General features: G+C 40.5%; 1 protein-coding gene across 1 annotated transcript in view; it reads left to right on the top strand.

Moving 5' to 3' along the window:
• Nucleotides 1–23,786, top strand: part of LOC134531262 (uncharacterized) — a 140,894-nt gene that overhangs the window by 97,653 nt on the left and 19,455 nt on the right. The window contains exons 5-10 of the mRNA XM_063366953.1: nucleotides 11,793–11,908; nucleotides 13,423–13,597; nucleotides 16,988–17,116; nucleotides 17,967–18,094; nucleotides 19,617–19,803; nucleotides 22,261–22,377. Coding sequence (XP_063223023.1) covers nucleotides 11,793–11,908; nucleotides 13,423–13,597; nucleotides 16,988–17,116; nucleotides 17,967–18,094; nucleotides 19,617–19,803; nucleotides 22,261–22,377 — 852 coding nt within the window. The remainder of the gene's footprint in view (nucleotides 1–11,792; nucleotides 11,909–13,422; nucleotides 13,598–16,987; nucleotides 17,117–17,966; nucleotides 18,095–19,616; nucleotides 19,804–22,260; nucleotides 22,378–23,786) is intronic.

Here is a 23,786-nt window from a genome sequence, read left to right as displayed (position 1 = left end):
ACAATATAGCCAAGTTTGATAGTCTAACGGAGCTCATAGAAGACCTGAGGTAATTTTTTATTAGCTTCAACTTCGAAAAACTTCTCTCACAACTTGCAACACTAATCGCCAAAGTCAAATATATACGAATCAAGATGACTATATTTGGAACCGAAATTCCGAGATTCAGTTTTTGAATGAACTGGAGGAGCTCCAGTGGTCCTTTACCACTTATATCTTCCTCTGATTCAGAACAGGCAACAACAACAAACTGCTGAAGACGCTTCCGCTCCATCTGAAACTCGTCCTTGTCGATGTCTTCTAATACATGGGAAAGATCACACTTGAACTTGCTGTCCAAAAGTTTCGCTGGCTGACTTGTCCGATATTTCTTGAATTTGCTGGAATCGAGTCGTCATTTCTTGAATGATCTTGTCGAATGATGCGATAATCTCTCGACGGATTTCCTGTTCGTGAGACAAAGCTGCATCTTCAGAAGATTCATCGCCATGCATGCGTTTTTTCCTGAGAATTCTTCTCGTTTTGAGTTCGATTCCGAGTTTTTCGCAGAGAGTCTTAGCAAAGTCAATTGCTTCTTGCATGAAACGGTCTCTACTTTCCACTAAGAGGGTTTTCAAAGCGCAGAGTTTCTGAGCACACTTATCCACACTTAGTCCTCGTTGCTGCAGGTAAATCTGTGCGTCATCTACTTCAGGTAGCACTGCAGCCCAAAAGCCAAGAAAAGTTAGGAAGTTAAATTACTGCATGGCTGTCAGGAGAAGAATGGCTCCCGATCTTGTTTCGGAAGTTTGAGATGAATCTGTTAATTGTTCCAGTACCTCAAGAACTACCTCAAACTTATTTTTAAGCATCTTGACAGCTACATGTCTAGCGCTCCAGCGCGTTTCAGTGACTCGTTTTACTGCTTGACCTGTGACGGCAACCAAAGCGTTCCATCGAACAGTTGATGCGGAAAAGAAGGCAAACAGCTTCTCCAGAGGTCCAAAAAACGTCACGGAATCCACTGATTCAGAAGCAGCGTGTACCCCAGCCAATTTTAGTGAGTGGTTTGTGCATGCAACGAATATAGCTTTCGGATTCAGTGCTTTAATCCGGGCTTGAACTCCATTGTGGATCCCTGAAATTGTGTCAGCATTGTCATAAGCCTGTCCTCTCAGATTCTGTATGTCCAGTCCGTCTGATGTTATCTTCGCGATTATATCGTTGCTGAGATCTTCTGCATTTTTTCCTTTTGGTTCGAAGAAGTCAATGAAAGATTCTACCACGGCGACTTTTTCTCCTTCGATATGTATGTATCGCAGAACTTGGCTCATTTGGTCATTGTGGGAGATGTCTGGTGTACTGTCGAAGATTACGTAATAATATTTAGCTTCTTGAATACGACGGATGATGGTGGATCGAACTTGCTGTCCCAGTAAGTTTATAAATTCATTCTGGGTTTCTGGAGATAGATACGAAACTGAGACTCTTGCTCCCAGCTTTATCTTTGTCAGGTGTTCCATTAGAAGAGGGTCGTATTTAGCTAGGAGGTGCACTAACTCCAGAAAGTTCCCGCGATTGCCACTATCATCTCCTCGAATGTCTTCTCGATGTCCTCTGAAGGCCAGATTCTGTTTGGCTAAGAACTGGATAATATTCAGCAACCTGTACAGTACATCCCTCCACTTCTTCTCCTCACTTTCGAAAACTTCTTGTTGTTTCTGATCGATGGTTGCTTTACAGTTCAGGTGAACTTCCAACTCCTTCCATTTCAAGAAGCTCTGTTCATGGCCCAGGCTATTTTCATGGTCTCCTATTCTTGGATTTAGCTTCCACCATTTGTTGTTTCCTTCTTCAGATGCGAAGTAAGAGCCGGAATTGCCAAACAGCTTGCAAGAAAAACAATACAAGGATTGCTTCAAAGGCGAGTACACCATCCATGTTCGGAGAACCTTTTCACCGTTAGATAATGGTTTGTAGAACCACTCTTTGGTTAGTTTTCGGGTACCGCCTTTCGTTGAAGTCCCTGAGCGAACAACATCGGCAAATTTGGAATCGATGTGCTGTACTGAGTCAGATCCGCGACGTACTAGAAGCGTTCTTACTTCGTCGGTCATAGGAGAAGGCCAGCAACCTACATCGTCGAGATTTACATCTTTGATTTCGGCAGGAGCAGAAGGCACGATTTCAATTATGTCTTCTTTGGCAACATTCACTTTTTCTGCAGGCTTATGACTAGATGCTTGAGGTACTTTTGATGAGTCGACTTGGTCTTGACCCTGCTCTGTGGTGGGACCAGAACTACTTCCAACTGCGACGGCAGGTACGTCTTCTTCTTGTACCTGTAAAATAAGTTATGTATTCCCATGAATATTGGCCGGAGGACACGTTCGAATTTCAAATAAGTATTTTATCTACCACAAAACAAAAGTGGTTTTGGTGACGGCGCGGTTTGCCGGGCTTATAGGAAAATTTACAAACAAAATTGATTTTGTATGGCAGCAAACTTTTTTAGAGTTTCCCGGTAAAAACTGACTGAGTAAGCCATGTTATAGATGTTATTAAAATATAAAATGACGAGAAATTTGAGAAAAATCGTTGGTGCCATTTTTGAGCTAAATGAAAAATTATGTTTTCTTTGTATGACAGGTACCATAAATAATCAAGTTATCCAAAAACAAAAAAAAAAAAAAAAGAAAATATTCCTAGACTACTACTAGATTTATAAAACATCTCCTATTGAAGTTTTAAATTCAAGTAGCAGGACAAAATTCAGTCGTAAACTTAAAAAGATGTACCTTAACTCAATGTAATTTATGTTAATATACTCCATACTTTTTAAACAATAATCAATGTTCAAACAGCTATTAGAGCAATTTTAAGTGAATAAGATTTAATGAACGAGTGTGACTCCGTACTCGCAGACAAACCTAGGTGAATAGGTTTTGCGAGACTAATGTAAGAAATTTTTGTAACTTTTGTAAACAATAAATTAATAATAATAAATAACTGGGGTAATTCTAGGCCATGCATGATTCTAGATGGAGGAATCATATACCTACTTACACTGGAATCACTTCCGCTGCTGCAGGATGCCACCGAAGACGTTAACGTGGCTTTCGAACCAGAACTGGAACTAAAATATTTCAGTAATGCACCTTGAGACTTCTTCGCATCTGCTTCTTTCTTAGCCTTTTTTTTTTTTTTTTGCGGAATTCCGCACCGCTTTCTTTGACTCTTTTCATTTTCAAAAACTAGTTCAAAGATTGGGTAAAGTTCTAAATGTTTAGTTTTAGAAGATTCAACAGTATTTAAAAGATCGAAACACAATCAAAATGACTTTCGTTCCGTATCCGAAACCCTCGCGAAACAAACATACGAGTAAAGCGTGATTGCGTAACGGTACTTCACGATGCACTAAAACAAACAAAGATCAGTACTGTAGCATGTGTGCTACAGCTGCTACCTTTGATAATGTTTATGTTGGCAGAAATGGTTAACGTATTTTATTAATCTTTCGGATGCCCTGGTAATACGAGAAATTTTGGATTTAAGTTTGTTATATGTTGTTTTAAAAAAGAAATTTGTAATTCTTGTTTAGTCTTATTATTTTAAAGTTTAAGATTTTAAGTTATTAAATTAGTCTGGAAAGTTCGAGGACACTACCGAATATGTTGGTAATCGCTGCGCTAGACGGCGCGCGAGCAGAACAGCTGATTGTGTGACGTCAGGTGAGACGGGCGAGCGGAGTCGCCTGGTAAGCCCAGGCGGGCGCGCACGTGAAGTAAAACGCGGGTTGGCCATGGTGATGGTTCCACATCGAAGTAACTGTATACGTGTGTTCCTTTTTGAATATGAACGGGGTTTATTTATATAATTTAGAACGCTTTGGTACGATGAACGCGAGTGGTTGGTGAGGCGTGTGTGAATATCGCGAGGATTTTCCAAGGATGAATTATGTGCGCCGAAATAAACTCCAAGACGGTATGGCGAAGAATTCGTCATATCCGTACAATTACCTGCAGCTACGGTAACGTATAATGGCAAGGGTTTGCCATTAAAAACACTCGTGAGCAAACGAGTGTATTTGGTGACCAGACATCACGATGTCAAAAAGCAAGTAAGTGCCAGCCGTGCCACTGCCCCGTTGACCCCTTTGACCCCTGGTGCGAAACTATAATTTGTGGATTTTTGGGATTTAAATTAACGGACTAATAAAACTGAAACTGGGATTTTACGTTCAGCGTGTTTCACCCAATCCCTGCCAGACCTAGAAGAAAAAAGGCGTCGACCGTTAGAAAATGACTTAACTGAGAAGGGCTTGTAAACCCATAATTTGTAATTTGCTAAATTTTTGGTATATTTATTTGCATGTTAAGGTGTGTCAATTTTTTGCTAGATTTCGCCTATGTTAATTGGTATTTACAACGGTGATACGCCCGGTGCGTATCTATATTTGTATTTGTATTTGTATTAATATGTTCTTATATATTTTTAATGCCTTTTTATTATTATATAGCTATTTTTTATAAGTAGTAATAGGGTATGTATTTTATGATGGATGCGCCGATTTGTGATGAAACGATTTTATTATATATATATATATATATATATATATATATATATATATATTAAATGTTGTCATATAAATTTTGCGTCTTTTTAACTTGCTGCCTCCTCTCACTGTTCGCAACCTTATTAGTATTTTTTAAGCGTGCTATTAGTTTGGGTTTTAATATTTTTTTGGGTTTACCTGCGCTCGCGGTACGGGGCAATATAGGAGTTTTACTGTGTCCCGGTTTGCGGAAGTTGTTGGTTTGCCCTGGGTTAAGGTCAAACTTTACAGTACAATGCGTAGTAATAAATTCAATGAGTACGAAAGAGAGGCATCGACACGGGCCGACGCGTGAAACAAAAGATTTTGTATGAGTAATGAACATAATAAGGAGTGCCGCTCAACTCGGCTCGCGCGCGCCGGGCGGCGCGGCGTGAAGCGATGTTGCCGTTCGTATGTAAACAAACAAACGTTATAAAGAGCTCTGTCAGTGATTTCGAAGTTTTTCTTTTAAATAAATATTAAAAAATAGTTGGTGCGCAAAATGTTAGATAAAAATGGAACATTATAGTGTGTCTGACACATGTAATGAATAAATCATAGATCAGATCTCAACCCGCTTCACCGGCGACCCGCCCCCGCGGGCTGCCGCCCGGGGCGGGCCGCCCCCTCCGCCCCACCCACGCTACGCCACTGCGTTCAACCCTGAAGTAATGTCTCAGAGAAAAAAAAATTAATCGCGTAAAGCTGTTCTGCGAAATTTTCCGTATTGGTTTTCTTTCGGAGGGGATGAGCTAGCAACGAAGTACTGGGAACACACTCGCTGACGAGAGGTATGTACGCACAGAGTAAACAGTGAAGAGAACAAGTTCGGAGAAGATGCTCTGCACGAGAAGCGGATAAAATGTTTTCGTCCAGAACATCCGGCGTAAGGGTGCAAAAATATTTGCTTGGAATCTATGGGGCAATCAATGGGCGTTGTAAAAGAGCGAGAGAACTCAGCTTGCATCCCCGATGTTTCGTCGCTTGTTTAGTGTTCACGGTCCTCAAGTCTGAACGTGACGGCTGTACCCAGGCCAAATATCAAAAAACTTGTCTGTGAACATTTAATTTTTAATTTTTTTTTCGTTTTAGGTAAAAACAACCCGTCAGCTGCGCTGTCTGCGAACTACGTTGAAATGCGTCGGACAGTCACGCCGACTTGCTCGTAGTGGACTGTTCAATCCGGAGGTGTCCCTAACCTCGAACTCTTCAGACTGAGTAACATCTTAGCTCTCAGTATACGGCATTTGGCGGGAGTAATTTCGTGGATGCGACGGAAGCGTGTAACAGGAAGTAGGTAGAAGCGCGCGGTGCGGCCCGCAGTTGGTGCTTGTGCTACAGCGTGGCGGCGAGCGCAAACATTTCCCTGGCGTTTGAAAAGAGAGAGAAAGAGGCACAACTGTTTTACCGTTCGTAAACGGATGACATTTCCCGTTTAAACTAGGCACGATTATTAATTGGCCTATCACATCTGACATCCAACATATTTTGGAACACGTCCCATATGCAAAATAAAATTTGATTGAAACTCACTTCATCCATCTTATCAAACAAACATGGCCGCGCCAGTGACGTTTTCGGTGACGTCATAACCCTCCAACTATTATTGACATAACATATTGGAAGGTGTTGGAAGGGAAAATTTGACAGTGTGACAGGGCCTTTAACACGTTTGTCTGTATGCGACAGTTGCTAGGCAAGATGGTGGAAATGACGTAGGCTTGAGGGGCATCTTTGAACGCCGAACGATTCCAGCGCCTGCTCTCTCTTTCTCTCTCTCTCTCTCTCTCTCTCTTTCTCCTAGTCAAAATGAACGAGTGGCCTTCACTTTTTAACTGACCCTTGTGAAATGTAGCAGAGAATTCGCCCACTAGTGATGGAGAAAAAATATACAAGGGCTCGTAAGACATATATTTTTTAATGTGTAAATATCTTAGCTCATGGTATACGGCGTTTGAGTAATTTCGTGAATGGAACGTAAGTCGCATGAATGGAAAATTGTAACCACAGTGTTGCCATCTGTGGTGGATGGCGAGAACCAAAATTCGTACGGACAAAAGAAAACTCTATAGTATTAACTTTTCAATGAATTTGAACAATATAGGCAGTATTTTAATTAAATTTCTTGTCGAAAATTAGGTTCAAAGCCGGGGTTTATTATTTTTCAAGTCTTTTTCTTTTTTATCGGAGCCGTTTTCATTACAAAGTTTAACCTTTCGTTCTGCAAATCGAATGATTCTATAGTCAACGTAACTTCTCGAGCAGCGAATTATCGTGCAGAAACTACGTTTAATTCGGGTCAGCAAATTTAGTTGGAAAAACAATGTTTGAATTATGATCACGCTCGGCTTTATTGTCCAGATTCCTACGTTAAATTTCGTGTCCGAGGTCTGAGATTCGTTATATTATCTGTGTATTTGCAACATGAGTACACACGAATGTGCTCGTTACCAAGGTTAGATGTTTACACATACTAGCGAGTACTGAAAGACTCACTCCCATTATTTTTTCGTGTTTCCTCTTCTATTTGGTGAAGCGATTAATTTTGAAGTACTCCATTATAGAGAAATATACTTATTTTTAAATTTTACTTCGTTAAATTTTCATGCTTGACATTTATCCTACTTTCTCTGAGCTCCATACATACATCTTGTTGCCTCGTAACAGGTTAAAACATTTCTAGCGTTACTTCTTACTTTAAAAAAAAAGTTCCGTGAGCGAGTGAAATTTTAACCACAAGGAAATTAAGCACGTTAAGTGGTTTTGTTTCCTCCTCTTCTTAATTTTTCAAGAGTTATTTTTCTTCGAGGGAGAAAACTTTCTTCCCAATTAAAAGGCAGATTACAGTCGGAATAGAATAAACGGAAATACCGAATTCGTGGTGAAGTGTTACTTCTGTGAGATTCTTAATCCTAAAGAACGTATAGCAAACACTTCTGGTTTTATAAAGCTCGTTAAGAAAAGAAACGCCTTACTAATTAAAAGGAGTCTGACAGCGCAATTTCCAACTTTTCAAGTTAGCGTGGTTTTTTTTTTATAAGAATTTAGTTCTAAATACTTTCCGTACCTATTTAATTTTTTGCCAATTTTACCGAACAAAATGACAGCAATAATGAGTCTTCCGAATTTAAATTGATGGATAAAACGTTCTTGAACTAACCACGCAGATTTGTTTGAAAAAAAAAATACAGATACATATAGTACAAATAGGACATATGTTACTCGTTAACTTTTAACATTTTCTTCGACAAAGTCATATAATAAATATTTTAGGAAATCTTACTTTGCGTTTTAAAATCTCAGATGACACTTTTGTCATTTCAAAATGGCTATTAGAGACGCTACTTAACAACATGATAATTAATATTTGATCCCAGTATTATTATTCTGCATATATGAATTTTTTTCCCCATGACAAACAGTGCAACGGCGCGTGTCCAAGAAATTATATTATACCGTAGCGGTCCTGAGGCACACAAGGTCCTCTCTGTACAGGCTATCAACTACGACATTGCGTTGCCGTCCGCCACTCAGAGGACGAGGGGTCGGACCTACAACAAAAGTAATGACATGGAAATGCAATAATCCAGCCAGGCGGGCGAAGGCGAGCCTGCCAAGCGCTGTTCGTCACTCATGAGCACATGAGCACATGAGCAAAGAAGCGATACACTATGGGGCCACACATGAGTAGCCGGTATTATCTGTGATAGTGGAGTATGCAAAAATAATATAATTCTGAACATTAAAATTTTGAATCACATACAATTCAGTGAATAAGACTTCAGTGTATAAACGATGTAACGAAGTGAAATGTAATGTTGCGGACGATAGGTGTATATATATATTTTTTCTAAGAAGCGGATATTCACAGTGATCATTTCGACATCAGAAGATAAGGTTGAGAGGTTTCTGAGACTTACACGCAGACGCAGCACCGTGGTCACGCAATATCCGTTCCATTTTGACGAAATTACTCCTACCCAATGCCGTACACCGTGAGCTGAGATGTTCACAAATCAAAAATGGAAAAACAAGGGCGCGGGGCCCCGGGCTGCGGGGGGGGGGGGGGGGGTAATGGGCATCCCAAACAACACATACCTGTCTCGACGCCGTTTCTTCCCCTTTCTCCCCTTTCTTCGTGTTTTCTCTGCAAAATGGAGATCTTCGCAGCCGTTCGTAAGGCCCACTTTCCCCCGCGTTGTTCCTCGCCGGGACCCCGCCCCCGTTTTAACTCCTGCACTGCTGATGGGGAAGGGGGGATCAGGGTGGCTCCGGGTTAAAGGAACCCGCCCCGGGCGAAGGGTAGAAGCAGGAAGGCCCTTTCTGCCCTTCCTTTTTTGTTCCCTCTCCCGCCCGAGGTCATCGCTTTTCCAATATGGAGGGTTCTGGAGTCGAGGGTAAGACGGGGGAAGGCGTCGGTCTTGAGCCTTTCAGCTCTCTGACGCCTTGATCCGCCAGGGGGTGTCGCGCCAAATGGCGACCTCGGGGAGGAAATTAATCCCACCCACCCTCCTTTAAAGCGATCATCTTTTTTTTTATCAAGTGCGTCTATCCCCGAAGCACTCACTCCATTTATTGTGAAGTATTACATGTGAGGTCGTTACCACTCTTTCCCTCGTCCTGCAGTAATGGTTAAGTGTGAGTTTATAACCTTCTTTTATGTGTGCCTAAATCGAATTTCCTGCTTGTAACTTAACACGGTGCATTTTAGTGAGGGTCAAACCAGAAGTGAGGGGAATAATAGCTATTTTTTTCAAAGGTTTCTGTTTATGCCAAAGTATGGAATAAAAAATTAGTTTTATTTTTTAGTTGTATAGAACTAGTGAAGAAACATCAAACACTTACTGTGTCCTAGCTACCATTCCATCTCTTCAGGAAAAATGGCACAGACATAGCATCTGCTTCGCGCATCACAAAAATCCCTCTGGAAGTTTGACTTCTCCAACAAAGTTTACCAGCTGCCACGATATGACAGACATGATTAATTGTGTTTAAGCCTAAGGAATTATTTATTTTATTAATTTATTTCCGCTTCGTTAGCAGTTATTGCATGTAAGCCTTATCTTAGTATCGTCAAACGTAAAGCTAACATAAGATACTTAGCCTAAACATTACAAAAATAGCACTTAAAACATAGAAATCATACTAACAAACCACAAGTACTTATAACTAGAGGCTCAGTTGGCAAGTATTCTGTGTCCATGGAGGTTTAACCTGGCCCACCTAGCTAGATTAAGTAGTGGTACGGGACATACTGGGGCTAATAAGGCGACGTCACGGCCAAGGTGTTTGGCCGTAATTACGCTTTATTTTTATGCATTTCAGAGGGAAATTGTGTATTTCTCTGCAAGAACATGCTACTGAAATTTATAAATTTTCTAGGGGTGTGCAAATATTCATTAACACGAAAAGTCAAAGATTAAAATTGAGAATGTTTACATGCACGTCTGTAGTTGTTTGTTGTTATACTCATGGTGAAGCCAAATGTTTTTCATTGCTAATTTGCCAATCTACAATCAACTCTTAATCATACGACCCTTCATGTTTCCCAGTTTTCAAACTTGTAAACAACAAAGCCTGCATTCAACAAAATCTTTGTACCTAAGTGCTAAATTAAAATGGAATTTGTTTAATTTAGTTTCTCTCAAAATAATTTTTTACTTGAACCATTTTACTTTATCACCTCATGATATTGTTTTACCAGTGTAATTTTCTTCAGAATTTAGAAATAAATTTGTTGTAACTCCCATAAAAAAAAAACCAAGGACCAAATTATCCTTATTGTCACAATTATTAGAATACAGGGTTACAAAGACTAGAGACAAATGACTCTCGAATCATGGCGAGGTTGATATATTTTTGGCTTGGTGTCTTCGTTTCACTGCTTTAGTTTCCACGCCAATGCTTCTCTGTCCATTATCTCGTCTCAGTCCCTGTATTTTTGAAGCAGTTCTAGCACACAAATAGGTACATTTCATTACAGAAGACCCTGGTTGAAACAGAAACATGCTGTTTTTTTTTTTTTTGTTAAGTGTACGTTCTAGGGTGTGAAAGAAGCCCAACTATTTAACATTGACTAATTTAAAAATACATTTATGAGAAAATATCCACCCTGTAACAACATAAATTTAATTTGAAAAACACTGTATGGAACTAGCCAGGCATTAAGAAAAATAATAATACACTTTACTCATTAATGTTAATGGTTATTGCAGTTCTTCTTGATCAATCTTTGGCATAGTTTTTAAGGTCATTAGGAGTGCTAACTTTTTCATGCCTCAAAAAAGTTAACAATGAGAAGGAACAAAAAAAAAGACACGTGAGCGATTCTTTCAGTACTCGTCAGAGATGTGTCACACCTAATCTCAGTAACGGGCAAATTCACGATTTCTCATGTTGCAAATACACTTAATAGTACGAAACTCGGAAACGTCAGATATCTTTAAAATAATGCCGATACGTGATAAATATGTACGCAAATTGTGTTTACGGCTACAATTCTGGACGCGAAACACTCGAAGTTTCCACACCCGCCGCTATAATTCGTTACCGGAGCAGCTTAGTCGACTATTGAATCATTTTAATTAGCAGACCGAAATTTTAAAATATATAATGAAACTGCTCCGATAAAAGCGGGGGGAAAAAAAGACTTGAAAGGATTTTGACTTGATTTTCGACAAGGAATTTTTTATTAAAATACTGCCCGTCTTGTTGGAATTCACTGAACAGTTAACGCCATAACATTTCTTTTGCATTTGTGAACTTTGGCCCGCGCCATCCGCCACAGATGGCAGCACCGTGGTCGCTGCACATTTCCGTCCCCATTCACAACATTGCTCGCGCCAAAGAGGGGAAGCCTAAGATGTACAAGTTCTGTCCCTGCCCGAACACGCCCGAATATTCACCTTAGGCCAACCTCGGGTTTATTTATATATATTTATATTTCTCTGTTTATTTTTAATGTTGCTATACTAACCTAACTAACCGTAACCTAACCGACCACTTTCAATATTTGAATTCATCTTTCCTCCGCAAAAATAAAACAAATCCCGAGGTTGGCCCAAGGTGAATATTCGGGCAGGGACAGAGCTTGATGTGCATCTTAGGTTTCCCCGCCAAAGAGGAAGGACTGGGATGTCGCACACCAGAGCAGAGAGCAGGGACTTGGGGAGGCGCCCCCGAGACCCGCAGCCGCGCGGCCTGTGGTGTGTTGCAGCGTCGGCGAGCCGACGATACGCTCGCAGTTCCTCGCGTACTTCAGCTTCACGTCGCGCAGCGGGGGCCAGGACACCGGCTTCAAGCCAAGGGGCGGTCGCAGGCTGGAGCACGCAGGTACCGCACCCCTGCCCTCTCCCTCCCCACAAGGGCCCCCGCCTGGGGGGGGGGGGGTTCAGCTATTATAATTCAGCAATTTAGCCAAGGGCGTCGCCAAGGGGGTAGGGGGGGGCAGTCCCCCCCCCCTAGAGCCCTAGAGATTAAAAAAAATGTAACCAAATGCAAAAAAAAAAATACATACTTTTCCCACAACTTGTCTCCCCCCCCCCCCCCTTAGTCCATCGGCTGGCCATCGGCTGGCGACACCCTTGAATTTAGCTATTGAGAATGAACTGGCCACGAATCTTGACTTTTACGATGTAACTGATGATTTTAGGCCGAAGAAAGCTCGAAAATGTGTTATTAAGTTAAGTAGTCTTATTTTGTAGCCAGTATATATGATTTACATAGATCCTAATTTTATTTTTCTGTAACCATTTTTTTTCGTTTTTGTCTCAGGGTGTGAAATAAATGTACATACCCGCTGTGGTTATTTTAAAGTAGAATAATTTTATAAGTAAAGCTTAGTTTTGGACTTATAAAATAGTGACCATAATTGTAGGCCTAACCTGTGTTTTCAGGTTAAATAACATTGTAAAAAGAGTTTAGGTAAGAAATAACCATGAAATTATAATGTAGCACGTGACTGTGAAATTGGGGAGGGGAAAGGTGGCCCGTCACCGATCCTGGGTCCAGGGCCCGTAATCGTATGTGGGGGCAATGCCCCTGCCCCCCGCTTCGCCCAGGACAAACACCGTAAACACAATTCACAGCTTACGAAAAACGTCCCACATTCACTGTGCTCAACTTCTTAATTTAGAAATACAACAGCAAATAACACAAAATTTTGTGGTAATATACATGCGTGGTATTTAGCATTTTATCGTTAATGAGAATTAAAATTTTACTGTCCACAAACTACAGATATTCCTCTACACTTACCATACCCACCTTTGGATGCAGAATTCACCTAGTGCATCTCGCAACGTTATCACAACACAGATTACGTGACGGAAAAACTTATCACCAACTGTGTAATTTCTAAATCTAGCATTTTTTTTTTTTTTTTGCATTATGTTATCAACTTTCGAAAACCTTGCAGAGCTGAGAACCGGTTGAAGTTATAAGATTTCGTTTACTGGCAACCGATTCGAAAGAAATTTAAAAAAAGAAAAAAAAACTGATTATTTATAAAAGTACTTACAAACACCTTAACTCCTGAGTTACCGTAAGGTCAAGCAAATTTAACAGTGAAAAACCGTGGGTCCAAAAAAAAACTATGAAACAGGTAATTGAGAATTAACAGTTTGGTGGTAAGAATTTTGCAACTACAGCAACGGGACCTAATTTCTGTGTGTGCTTGTAGCACTCAAAAGTGCATTTAACAGGTAACACAATTATAACTCAAAAAATATATAATATTTATTGTATATGTATATTGTTGAACACACGAATATTTTGTATTAAACTAAGGCAGAGCGGGTTGAACTGCTACTGTATGTGAGGTTGACGCCACGCGGACTGTGTTGCAGCGTGCGACTGGCTGTACCAGGACATCTCGTGCCGAGAGCCGGGCTCGTGCGTGCTGGCCAGCCCGGGCTACCCCGGCCTGTACCCTCCCAACAGGCAGTGCAGGTACCTGGTGACCACCAGCTCCATCCACACGCAGGTCAACATCGCCTTCGGCTCCCTGCTGCTGCCTCACAAGTGAGCGTCCTCGCCCTCGCCTCGCCTCGCCTCCAGCTATTTGCAGTCGACACGAACAAGCACCGGACCTATTGAAATACAATTTGATTCCAAGTTGTTTAGATTAATGTATTTCATATTTCATTCACTTTTTTTAATTTTATTGACGTGACGTCTAATAAATCGATGAACGCCGGCTGCACGCACGAAAAAAGTGTACCGTAACGCACATTGTCTCGTTACGCTGTGTCCCGTTACGCTCATTGTACGCTTGCGCCCCATCTATCTCTCTTCCACTCGATAACCATCGATTTGACTTTTTCGTGGCACATTAAACTTGAAACACTCCCATTCGTTTCCTACTTTTCCTATCATCGTCCTATCCTTAACAGAATAACACAGATTGGAAGAAGTTAAATAGCAAACATGTATAAAAGTTATAGTTAAACTAATCTCTTCGTTAAAGTAATAAACATATTTGAATTAATGAGTGCGAATAAAAGTAAATTTATCAATTAAATTGTAGATTTAATTTCACTCCTTCTTTGTATCCATACAAAATAGTGATAATTCAATAAAAATGATTCAATTTGATTCATAAAAGTATGCAATCATTTCATCAATGTTTTGTTATGACGTTTTCACGTTAAACTATCGTCCGTTAACCGACTTTACAGACAACCAATTTTTGTTTTAATTTGTTTTTCTCGGTAATATTTTATAAAATTAGTTGTTTTTTCACCTCTCCACAGTGTCATTGATCTATGCTACATTCCAGGAGATACTGTAGACCTACTACCATCACATTTTACTGTCTGTAGGTTTTCTCAAATCTCTATTAATTTGCTTGTCTGCAGATTCTTACTCTTTAACAACTTACTGTCTTGAACGTACGATAAACTCTTGCTGTAATAATGAATCTCTAAGTAATGGGTTTCATACAATGTAACAAGGGCGTATACGGGGGCGAGAGTAGTCTTCCCTCCCCCCTTTTCCTTTCTAAAAATTTCCAAAGTTGAAAGTAAATTAACCAAGGAGCTGAAGTTAGAGATAATTTGTAACAAATTCCCACAAAATATTGTTCAAAAAAGTTTTTTTTATAAAACGACTAACTTTCCATTGTTAGTGATTATTAATTAATGACACTATGCACCCTCCAACCCCGTGAAAGATGTTGAATTCCGAAACGCAACGCTGTTTTTAGCTTATTACGCCCGTTTTATGTAGTACATATTTGGTTCTATAAATAACACTAAAACTCATATTCTAAAAAAAAAAAAAAAAAAAAAAAAAAAAAAAAAAAAAAACCTTTCAATCCTAAAATGCAAGATTCGAATGGCACTTATCTTTATCAGAAGTTCCATACACATTTGAACCCCACGACTGTTAGCAACTGACCTACCACGTGTAAGGTCACGAGCTTAAACAGAGGTCCTAAAGTTTACAGTGTTACTGTAACTACGGCAATATGGGATCTTCTCGGGGTACTCCCAATTCATCGCCTGTCTTCATTCCGCCAGTGCACCACTGCCGTTTCTCTGGCCCTCGTCCGTCCTTGGAGCTGGCCAAGAACAGGCCTCTCTTTACTTACTCCGTGTGTCAGACGGCTCCGCAGTCAGTTTCATCTCATCCATGCTCATCCTGCAACAGTCTGCACATTTATGCCTGAAAATTGTCTATCAGAAACAAAATATACTGAGATGATCAAAATTATGGGGAAAAAAATTTTTTTTTTCGTTCTTAGAGGTATTTTACAACATTTAAAAAACCAGTAGTTTGATATGAAATTCCTTTGCTTTGATATAAATTGTCGCGTCAGCGCCCTTAGGCCTGGAAGGGAGGGAGGGATTGGAATAATGTGGGTCTGGGTTGGTCAGAAACGGGGAGATAACCAGGGGAGCGGGCGCCAGGTGCCTCACGGCAGAGCACGATGAAGAGGGGGGATCTAAGGAGTGGGTACTTGCGACGTGGCGACGAAGGGGCTTCGGGCGAAGGACGGCATGCGCCCAGCTGGCACGAGCCTGATCTGCTGCTGGCTCCCGGGATCACGTCACACAACGCGGGACCACGATGTCCCTGGCTGCACCCCACGAGAAAAGCACAGTCGCAAGGTCCAGCTGTTGTTTACTGGACACACAAATATACTCCCTGCGCCCGACAATCCTAAGCCTACATTTACACACAATATACATACCTACATATAAAACTACTAGCTAAAGCCCGGCTTGCGTTGCAATTCCTCTATCATTTTTTTTGTTGTTGTAATTCACTATCTCTCTCTACGCTATATACCTATTTATTTCTCTAGATATCTATTTGTGTCACTCTATATCAATGAAAATATAAAAAATCCGTGTTTTTATTTACCTACATATTTATATTTCTTTTTACCTCTAACGGGAGTGACATAAGTATATAAAAACACGGGCGGTTTTTTTTTAATGCAACGTGGTGTCAAAATTTCAAAGAAAACTATGAAGAACTTTCTGAGATTTAAGATTTTGAATGAACATTCACAATTTATTATTTATATTCTAGATTTACACGTTCGGCGCTGGCATCGCTGTCCACGTGAGGAGTGCTCATTGCATGGCGAAATTAACTACGAGTCTCTGTGAACACTGTGGGAGTTCACTTTCACTCGGTCTATGAAGTGATCGTGATATCCCAGGCGCGCGAGAAGGGACGCGGGTTACGGAGCCGTCGAGCAACACGACGCCTCCCAACCAAATAAAACGCCGAGTCAGAGCAAGTGCCAGGGCCGGATTTAGGGGAGGGCAACCGGACTTCGGGAAAAAAAAATCTTTCAAATTCCGACAAGTAAACACTAGTAAACATCTTTTCCTTTGATATTCTTTTTTCGCTGTTTTACCTTTACCTACAGTACTTTGACAATAGATGATGATATTATTGTTAAATATTAACATAAATATTCATTAACACTAAAATTTAATTTCATATAATTCTTGTCTCCGATTACATTTATGTATGTTTTTTTTTAAATACTAAGAGAATCTACTTGATTTCACAATAAATTATTTATTGTGAAAACTCGACTGAAAAAAAAAAATTGTTCATTTTATTTGGAAAATAATTTTGGGCAGGGGGCCTCCGCTCCTCTGTTGCCCCGAGGCCTCCAGACCTCTAAATTTCGGCCCTGGCAAGTGCTGTTCGCTGGTTTGCTCGCACGTCGCAAAAAATTACACGTTCCATTTATGGTTTCGCAGGAAAATGAAGGGCAATGAAGTTGCATGTCAAAATACGTACGTTCATATCAATTTTACAATAACGCTAGTCCTGACGATGTGCATGTACTTGATCCAGCTGGGTTTTCAACGACGTGCAGGTGCCTCGAGTGTGTCCAAACACTGTACAACAATGCAGCCCACGTGTTGTGCTTCCTTGCCGCAGTCACTGCGCCACCGACTACGTGGCGATCTACCAGGGCTCCACGACGTCCAGTCCGCTGCTGGCGACGCTGTGCGCCAACAAGAAGGCCTCTCTGTCGTACCCGGGGCCTAACCTCCTGCTCGAGTTCAGGTGAGACCAGGGCGAGCTCGGGCAGTTGTCGTTGTGCAGGCGTACAAAGTTCCGATTACAATTTACAGTCCCGTTCGGGATTTTTTTAAAGGTGTACCTATGTTTATGAATAGCATTTCACTTTTTAAAGTGTAATTTTTTTTGTACGTGCTACGAAAAAGGCCAACACAGTGTTTCTAATGGGCGTTTTTACTTTCTAGGTAAGTAAATTTTTGGGAAATAGTATTTGTAAATAGGTTGGTTGTATAACTAAATATAATTGTAAGTAGGAAAAATATACGGTGGTCGAGTCAACTCCGGATTTTTCGGAAGTGAGATGTGGGTTATCTCGGGGTACCTACTTCCGTTTCCCTCACTAATTCATTCTGTCGCTGCTCCATACCCATCTTTTGAGTGTCATCCCCATTCCACCCATTTGTAGATCCTGCCTCGATTTTCACCACAAGTAGCCTAGATATGTTATTATAGTGTCACACCTTAAAGTCCCTCGGAGGCTTACGCATAGAGTCTGAGAAAATTGTGGGGCCGGCCAGATGGCAGCACGAGAATGTGGGGAGAACATCCACGGTTCAAAGTCGTTCATAAGATCATTTATTCAGAGGATAATTAGTTAATTTCAAAACCCAGCTGATTTGGAATTCACAATCCAAACCTTGCGGTAAATGCATGGTTAAATCTTTAATTCTGAGTATTTTACGTAAATAACCTTTAACAGTGGGTGCTGCATTGTCCTGCAAAAGTACTGTGTTTCAGCAGTCAAGAAAGTGTTGGATACTGAATGTGTGTCCCACGTCATACCAATATGTTGTGAATGTGCATGTTATCACTAGTAATCTCTCCTGTCTTGTAGCTCCGGCCCATCTGTCCCACCCTACAACTATAACGGATTCGTGGCAACTCTGGAGTTTGTGGAGAAGTTCACAACCACAGAGACATCTGGGGTGCTGACTGTACAAACTACAGAACCTGGAGTCATGAGTATGTCACATTCATTGTTCAATACTTTTGTTAGTTTACCAGTAGATTTGTACAATACGCATGCAGTATGTATTGTTTCTAAAGAAAACATAACCCCGTCTTCTCAGTAAACTAAACGAGATAAATGATTTTTTTTTGTTTCTAAGTATTATATCTAAATTTGGCAAAACCGTATCAAATTTCAGATTATAATTCTAAGTTTTAAATATCTAGGCAAAACATGTTTTGATACATTTTAAACCTGTATCTTGGTAAAAATTATTCCTCATGGAAAAGGTACATAGGTTTTGAAATGAGTAGGCCCTTAATTTTACTGTTTGAATTGTTGACTATGGAACTAGTTAGATTTTGTTCGTGCCATATCATAAAAGAAAGTGGATTAGTATAAATTAATATAAATCATTTTAATCTTTCTATGGTCTATGATTTTGATAACCTAATTGTTAGGTAGTTTATACTTATTAAAGTAGGTAGGCCCTACTTCTTTTTTGCAACAGTTCTTTCTTTTTCGTGTAGCCTATTTATTATATGCTAATAATGTGATGTCAATTTTAATACAGATGTAGCAACGAGAGTTATGTCTATTCTTCTTTATTAAAGTTGGTTGAATGCCAAAAAAAAACATGTTTTAGATAAAGCACGACAGCCATTAAACAGTACTCCATTCACTTTGTTTTACAATACAAATTGTTGCATATCTGAGGGACTTTTGTATACCCTTTCAGAAAGGAGGGGGTAGAATGGTGGCACTAAACTTTGTTAGTAGTACATTTAATGGGAATTCGAGCTAAATATATTTTCACCTAAGCCAACCCCATACTGAACAGTAATGGCCATATGTGAAAAACCATCCAAACTAGTTTTTAGGTAACGTGTGCAATTAAACAACAGTTTTTTCTTTGCACAGCAAGTTTCACCTCATTTCACTCTAATGGCGTGCATTAACAAGTCATTCTTGAGCAAAAACATTGACAATCACGGTAGCCTACTCATCTTTTAAGTCTTTTTTCTGTTATTTATAGATATTTTAAAATCTCTTTGACAGGACGGTCACTAGGGAAACCACGTAAAATCAATTCAGAATGGCCGGACGACATTGGCGTAGCTGTGTTCATAAAGTTGGGGGGGGGGGGGGGACAAATAATGATTTTGATGTCATGTAAACCCATTCCCCTCTTACTAAGACAGGGGGGTCGGGGGGTCCTCCGCCGGAAAATTTTGATTTTAAAAGTGCAAAATAGCACTTTTTAAGCAGTTTTTGTATCTAACCATTTGATAACATTGGATGTTAAATTTATTATTGTTTCCTTAAGATAAAATTTGATGAGTGAAGAAATTACAAATAAAGTTAGGCAGAATAATATTATAAAATAAAAATATCACGGTCTAAGTTGGGGGGGGGGGGGGAACAGTCCCCTCCACCCAAAAAGTTCAGAGGGACACATCCCCCCCCCCCCCCCCCCCCCCCCCCGCTGCCCAGCTGCGACTGGTTCGGGCCGCAGCAGCGCGCGACGTGTTGCAGTGGACGGTACGAGCGCGCCCAGCCACACGACGGCCCGGCCGGGCTGCAGGGTCGTGCTCATGGGGAACAGCTCGCGGTCCGGCCACTTCGACACGCGCGGCCTCCCGGCCACCAGCACGTGCAGCCTGTCCTTCCACGGCCGCCAGACGGACGTCGTGCACCTCTCGCTCTTCAACTACCAGCTCAGGTGATTTTTTTTCCTAACAGTAAATGCACCTGTAGGACAGTTCCTGGTTTCAATTCAACATTGCCCAGGGGTTGCGTCCCTCCGAGAGCCCGACGTGACCCCCCATCTTCTGGCCCCGCCTTGTTTTTACCGAGTTATTACGTGTGTGTGATGCATGTACAGGCCAATGTTAAAACAGCGTGCTAAAACCTCGTGGGTTGTAGGAACGTTAAGTGTGCCAGTTTAAAATTAGTGTGCTCATTTTGTATTTTTTTTCTTCAGGGTGTTGAAGCAATAAAAGCACTGCTTTCATTTCATCATGACTTTTCTTAACAACTTTTGAATTGCGCCATCTAAATGTGCCACAATATACAGTGTAATTCATTTACACTTTTTGTTTTCACTTATTTACGAATATTAACATTCAAAAATTTTGTTTATTCTTCCGGAATGTGGTTCTGGTTATGTTTTACGAGGATTTGTTTAGTATTTAAAGGGGCCCGCCTCGTCAGGGGTGTATGTGTGTTAGTGAGGCGAGATGATAAGCGCGACGCTCGCTGGTATTTCTAGCGCGGTGTAGCGTCTAAGCGCAAGGCTCTGATCCGGCGCGCAGTCTTCTCGTCGTCACATGATAACTGTGAAATTTGAGCGGTAACCGTAACATTATATGGCCGAGAAATGAAGTTAAAGGGGTAATGCAAGTCCCTTAAGAGCTTTCAAGAATCTATACTGGTTGTTTTACGCCTAAAATTTACTCAGAAAACATGCTTTTTAGACATTTAAACTCTTCTAAAACTACATTTTAAAAACTTAATCCGAAATTAAAAGTACTTTTGGTCCTCGGCGAACTCTTAAATGCTTTTCGTAAACAGACCCCACTCGGATAGCTTGAGTAGTTTTGAAATCGCGTTGTTTTTCCTGAAGCTCTGCGCAGAGCGTGTGTGTGTGTTCGGGTAGGTGGAGCCCTTAAGTAGTTGCTTTAGTCTCGAACCTAGCACGGGCGGGCAGCACCAGCACCTCAGCCTCGCTCGTCTTCTGGCTGCCGGTGAGAGCAGACATGGCACTGCTTTCTGCTCCACCGGTAACCGACCACGTTGCCCTGCGTAGTTGATTCCATCGTTAAACCTTTTAAGTTATTTGTTAGGTGGTTTTGAAATTGCTGTGCCGTGTGACTGCAGCCAGACACATAGTTAAGATGTCCAGCTGAGACCACGCGGCAGCGTGTGTACACTGAGCTGCGAGAAGGACGCCCTAAGACCCCGTGGGTTCTTTAACTACGAGCTGTGTCCGATGCTCAGAGCGGATCAGGTCTTTGTTTGGAGGTGTAAAAATTTATTCTATTGCTTGTTCTAGCTATTTAGAATTCGAGCACAATCACTACACTCAATCACTGAGTGAAAGAACCCAGACACCAACTTTCTGAATCAAATTTTACCACTATTTGGAACATGTAACGAAATTTCAATATTCAAACTATTTTTTTTATTAATACTAATTACTTTATTTTCCTGAAAATACATTCTGCATATCTTTAGTCCTGCAGTCACACTGCAATATAAACATACACCATAATATGTTTAAAAGATTTCTACCATTTTCGTCTTAAAAAAATACTGAATATCAAACCATTTTATTCTTAAAATTATCCATAGACAAAACTGATAATAAATAACATTGTTACACTTGTTCTATACACAAAGAACCACAATTCTGTCAATGAGAATAATAATACAAGAATAATTAATTTATACTGTCACAAAAACAATAAATAAATTTTTTTCTGTGCTTTTTGAAGGGGGGGGGGGGGATTGCCATGGGTTAAGATTTTTGATACTCCATGTGCCAAATGCCGTCGAAATACACCCAATAACATACGTAAAACCTTTTTACCTTGCACCAAATTAACACCACCTACCTGAGCGAACATACGTAAAAACACAGGCAATTCGAAAACTGCTCCAGATATTCTGAAACGAAGGCCTGTTTACGAGAAGCATTTAAGGATACGCTGAGCACAGATGAGTAGTACTTTTCCGTACTCCCTTTTAAAACAGTATTTTTAGAATAGTCAAAATTGCTAAAACACGTTTTTTTTTCCCTCGGGATTATTTTCAGGCTGCATGAAACATATGTTGCAGATTCTTGGAAAACACTCAAGGTACTTGCAGTACACACTTATCTACATTTCTCCGCCCTATGTTATGGTTACAATTTGTCTATGCAGGACGAGAAGACTGCGCGCCAGTCCACAGCCTTGCATTTAGAGGCGACACCGCCTTAGAAGCACCAGCGAGCGTCACTCTTTCATCATCCCGCCTCATTAACACAAATACACCTGTGACACCCCTTAAACACACATTTGTCCTAACAACGCTGCATAGAATTATCTACCAATCAGATGTCCCAAGAACACAAAATTAAAAAAAAACATTTAGTTTGATAGGTTTGACTAAAATGCTGGAATGTTTGCTGTCACAGCTCACCATCATGCCAGACAGCCATCGAAGTGTACGACGGGTCAGCGGAACACACCAGGAAGCCAGTGACGAGAATCTGCAGCCCTGTAGTGAAACACGTGCGCGACAGGATAGGCAGGTAAGGCAACGACCAAGTTAGTTCAGTTTAGTGCACTTGTGGTGGTAATATCCCATTCTTGGATGCACACCACAATCCAGTTACACATCCACAAGCACAGCAGCAAACCTATTGAAGCAGAGTATTTCAAAACATCTAAAGTTTTGAAGTTGTACTTCTTTAGACGTGTTATAAAAACAAATTATGTGAGTAAATTTTTACAATGCGTGCACACTATGCAACATTTTTACAGGATGAAAAAAAGCTATATACAAAAAATAAGACTAAATTCAAATAAAAATTACACGTGCGCTTTTAAATCTTATATTTTAGTTAATGATATTTAATACTGGTCAGTATCATTAAAAACCTTTATTTATTGTGAATATTAGTGATATATTTGTGTTTAAAAAATTTTCTAGTGTATTTATATCAGTGGGGTTAGTTCCCATATTTATAATTTCTTTGCATTGTCGTAGGCGGGGTTTCAAATCGGTGTAAATAGAGATCTGGGACGCCATCACGTGGATTGGCACGTGGATCCGGCTATCGAATCCGTCCCTGGGCCGTGACGTGGCCCATGAGGAGGGGAAGCCTTCTTTTCACAGACGAGAGAGCCAAACGCCCGATCGTGCATCTTCGGAGTTTTTTTTTTAAATTCATTTTAACTCATGATAACTAATGGTCAATTAGGTTAGGTTAGCTACATTATAAATACTATAAAACATTGTGGACGGTTGATTTGGTTAGGATACTTAGCTACATTATAGATACTGTGAAATCATGTAAACGGTTTCCTAGCCCTGGATAAATAGTTATTTGCTAAGCAACCATAAAATGATTTTACAGTATATTTAATGTAGCTAATTAGCTATACTTACCTAATATAACCAACCATCCACAATGTTTTAAAGTATTTATAATGAAGCTAACCTATCCTAATCGACCGCAAAATTTAATGCCACACCGGTTTATACAATGAGATAGAAAGGGGGAAAAAAGCGAGCAGAACTTCGGGTGTGGCTCTCTCGTCTGTGAAATGAAAGTTTCCCCATGAGGAGCTAGGCTCGATTTCCCCCCGCGCGGATACAGGAACTCACTGGCCCGCTCTCAGCGGCAGGCACGCTATGCTGTCGGCGAAGACGACTGTCAATCCCATTTTGGAACAGTAATAGCCATATGTGAGAAACCATACAAACTAGGTTTTAGGTAACATGTACAATGAAACAACAGTTTTTTTCTTTGCACAGAATGTTTCACCTCATTTCACTCTAATGACATGACTATAACGACTCTAACAAAGTCATTCTTCAGCAAAAAATTGACAATCACGTTATGTAGCTACTCTCCTTTAAATTATTTCTGATATTTTTTTAAATTTAACATCTCTTTAACAGGACGGTCACTAGAGATAGTAGTGCATATGTGTA

Source organism: Bacillus rossius, chromosome 3, assembly GCF_032445375.1.
Source record: "Bacillus rossius redtenbacheri isolate Brsri chromosome 3, Brsri_v3, whole genome shotgun sequence".
In the NCBI taxonomy this organism is placed as follows: domain Eukaryota; kingdom Metazoa; phylum Arthropoda; class Insecta; order Phasmatodea; family Bacillidae; genus Bacillus; species Bacillus rossius.
Note: the sequence above shows the minus strand (reverse complement) of the source record. Positions and strands in the feature narration are given on the sequence as shown.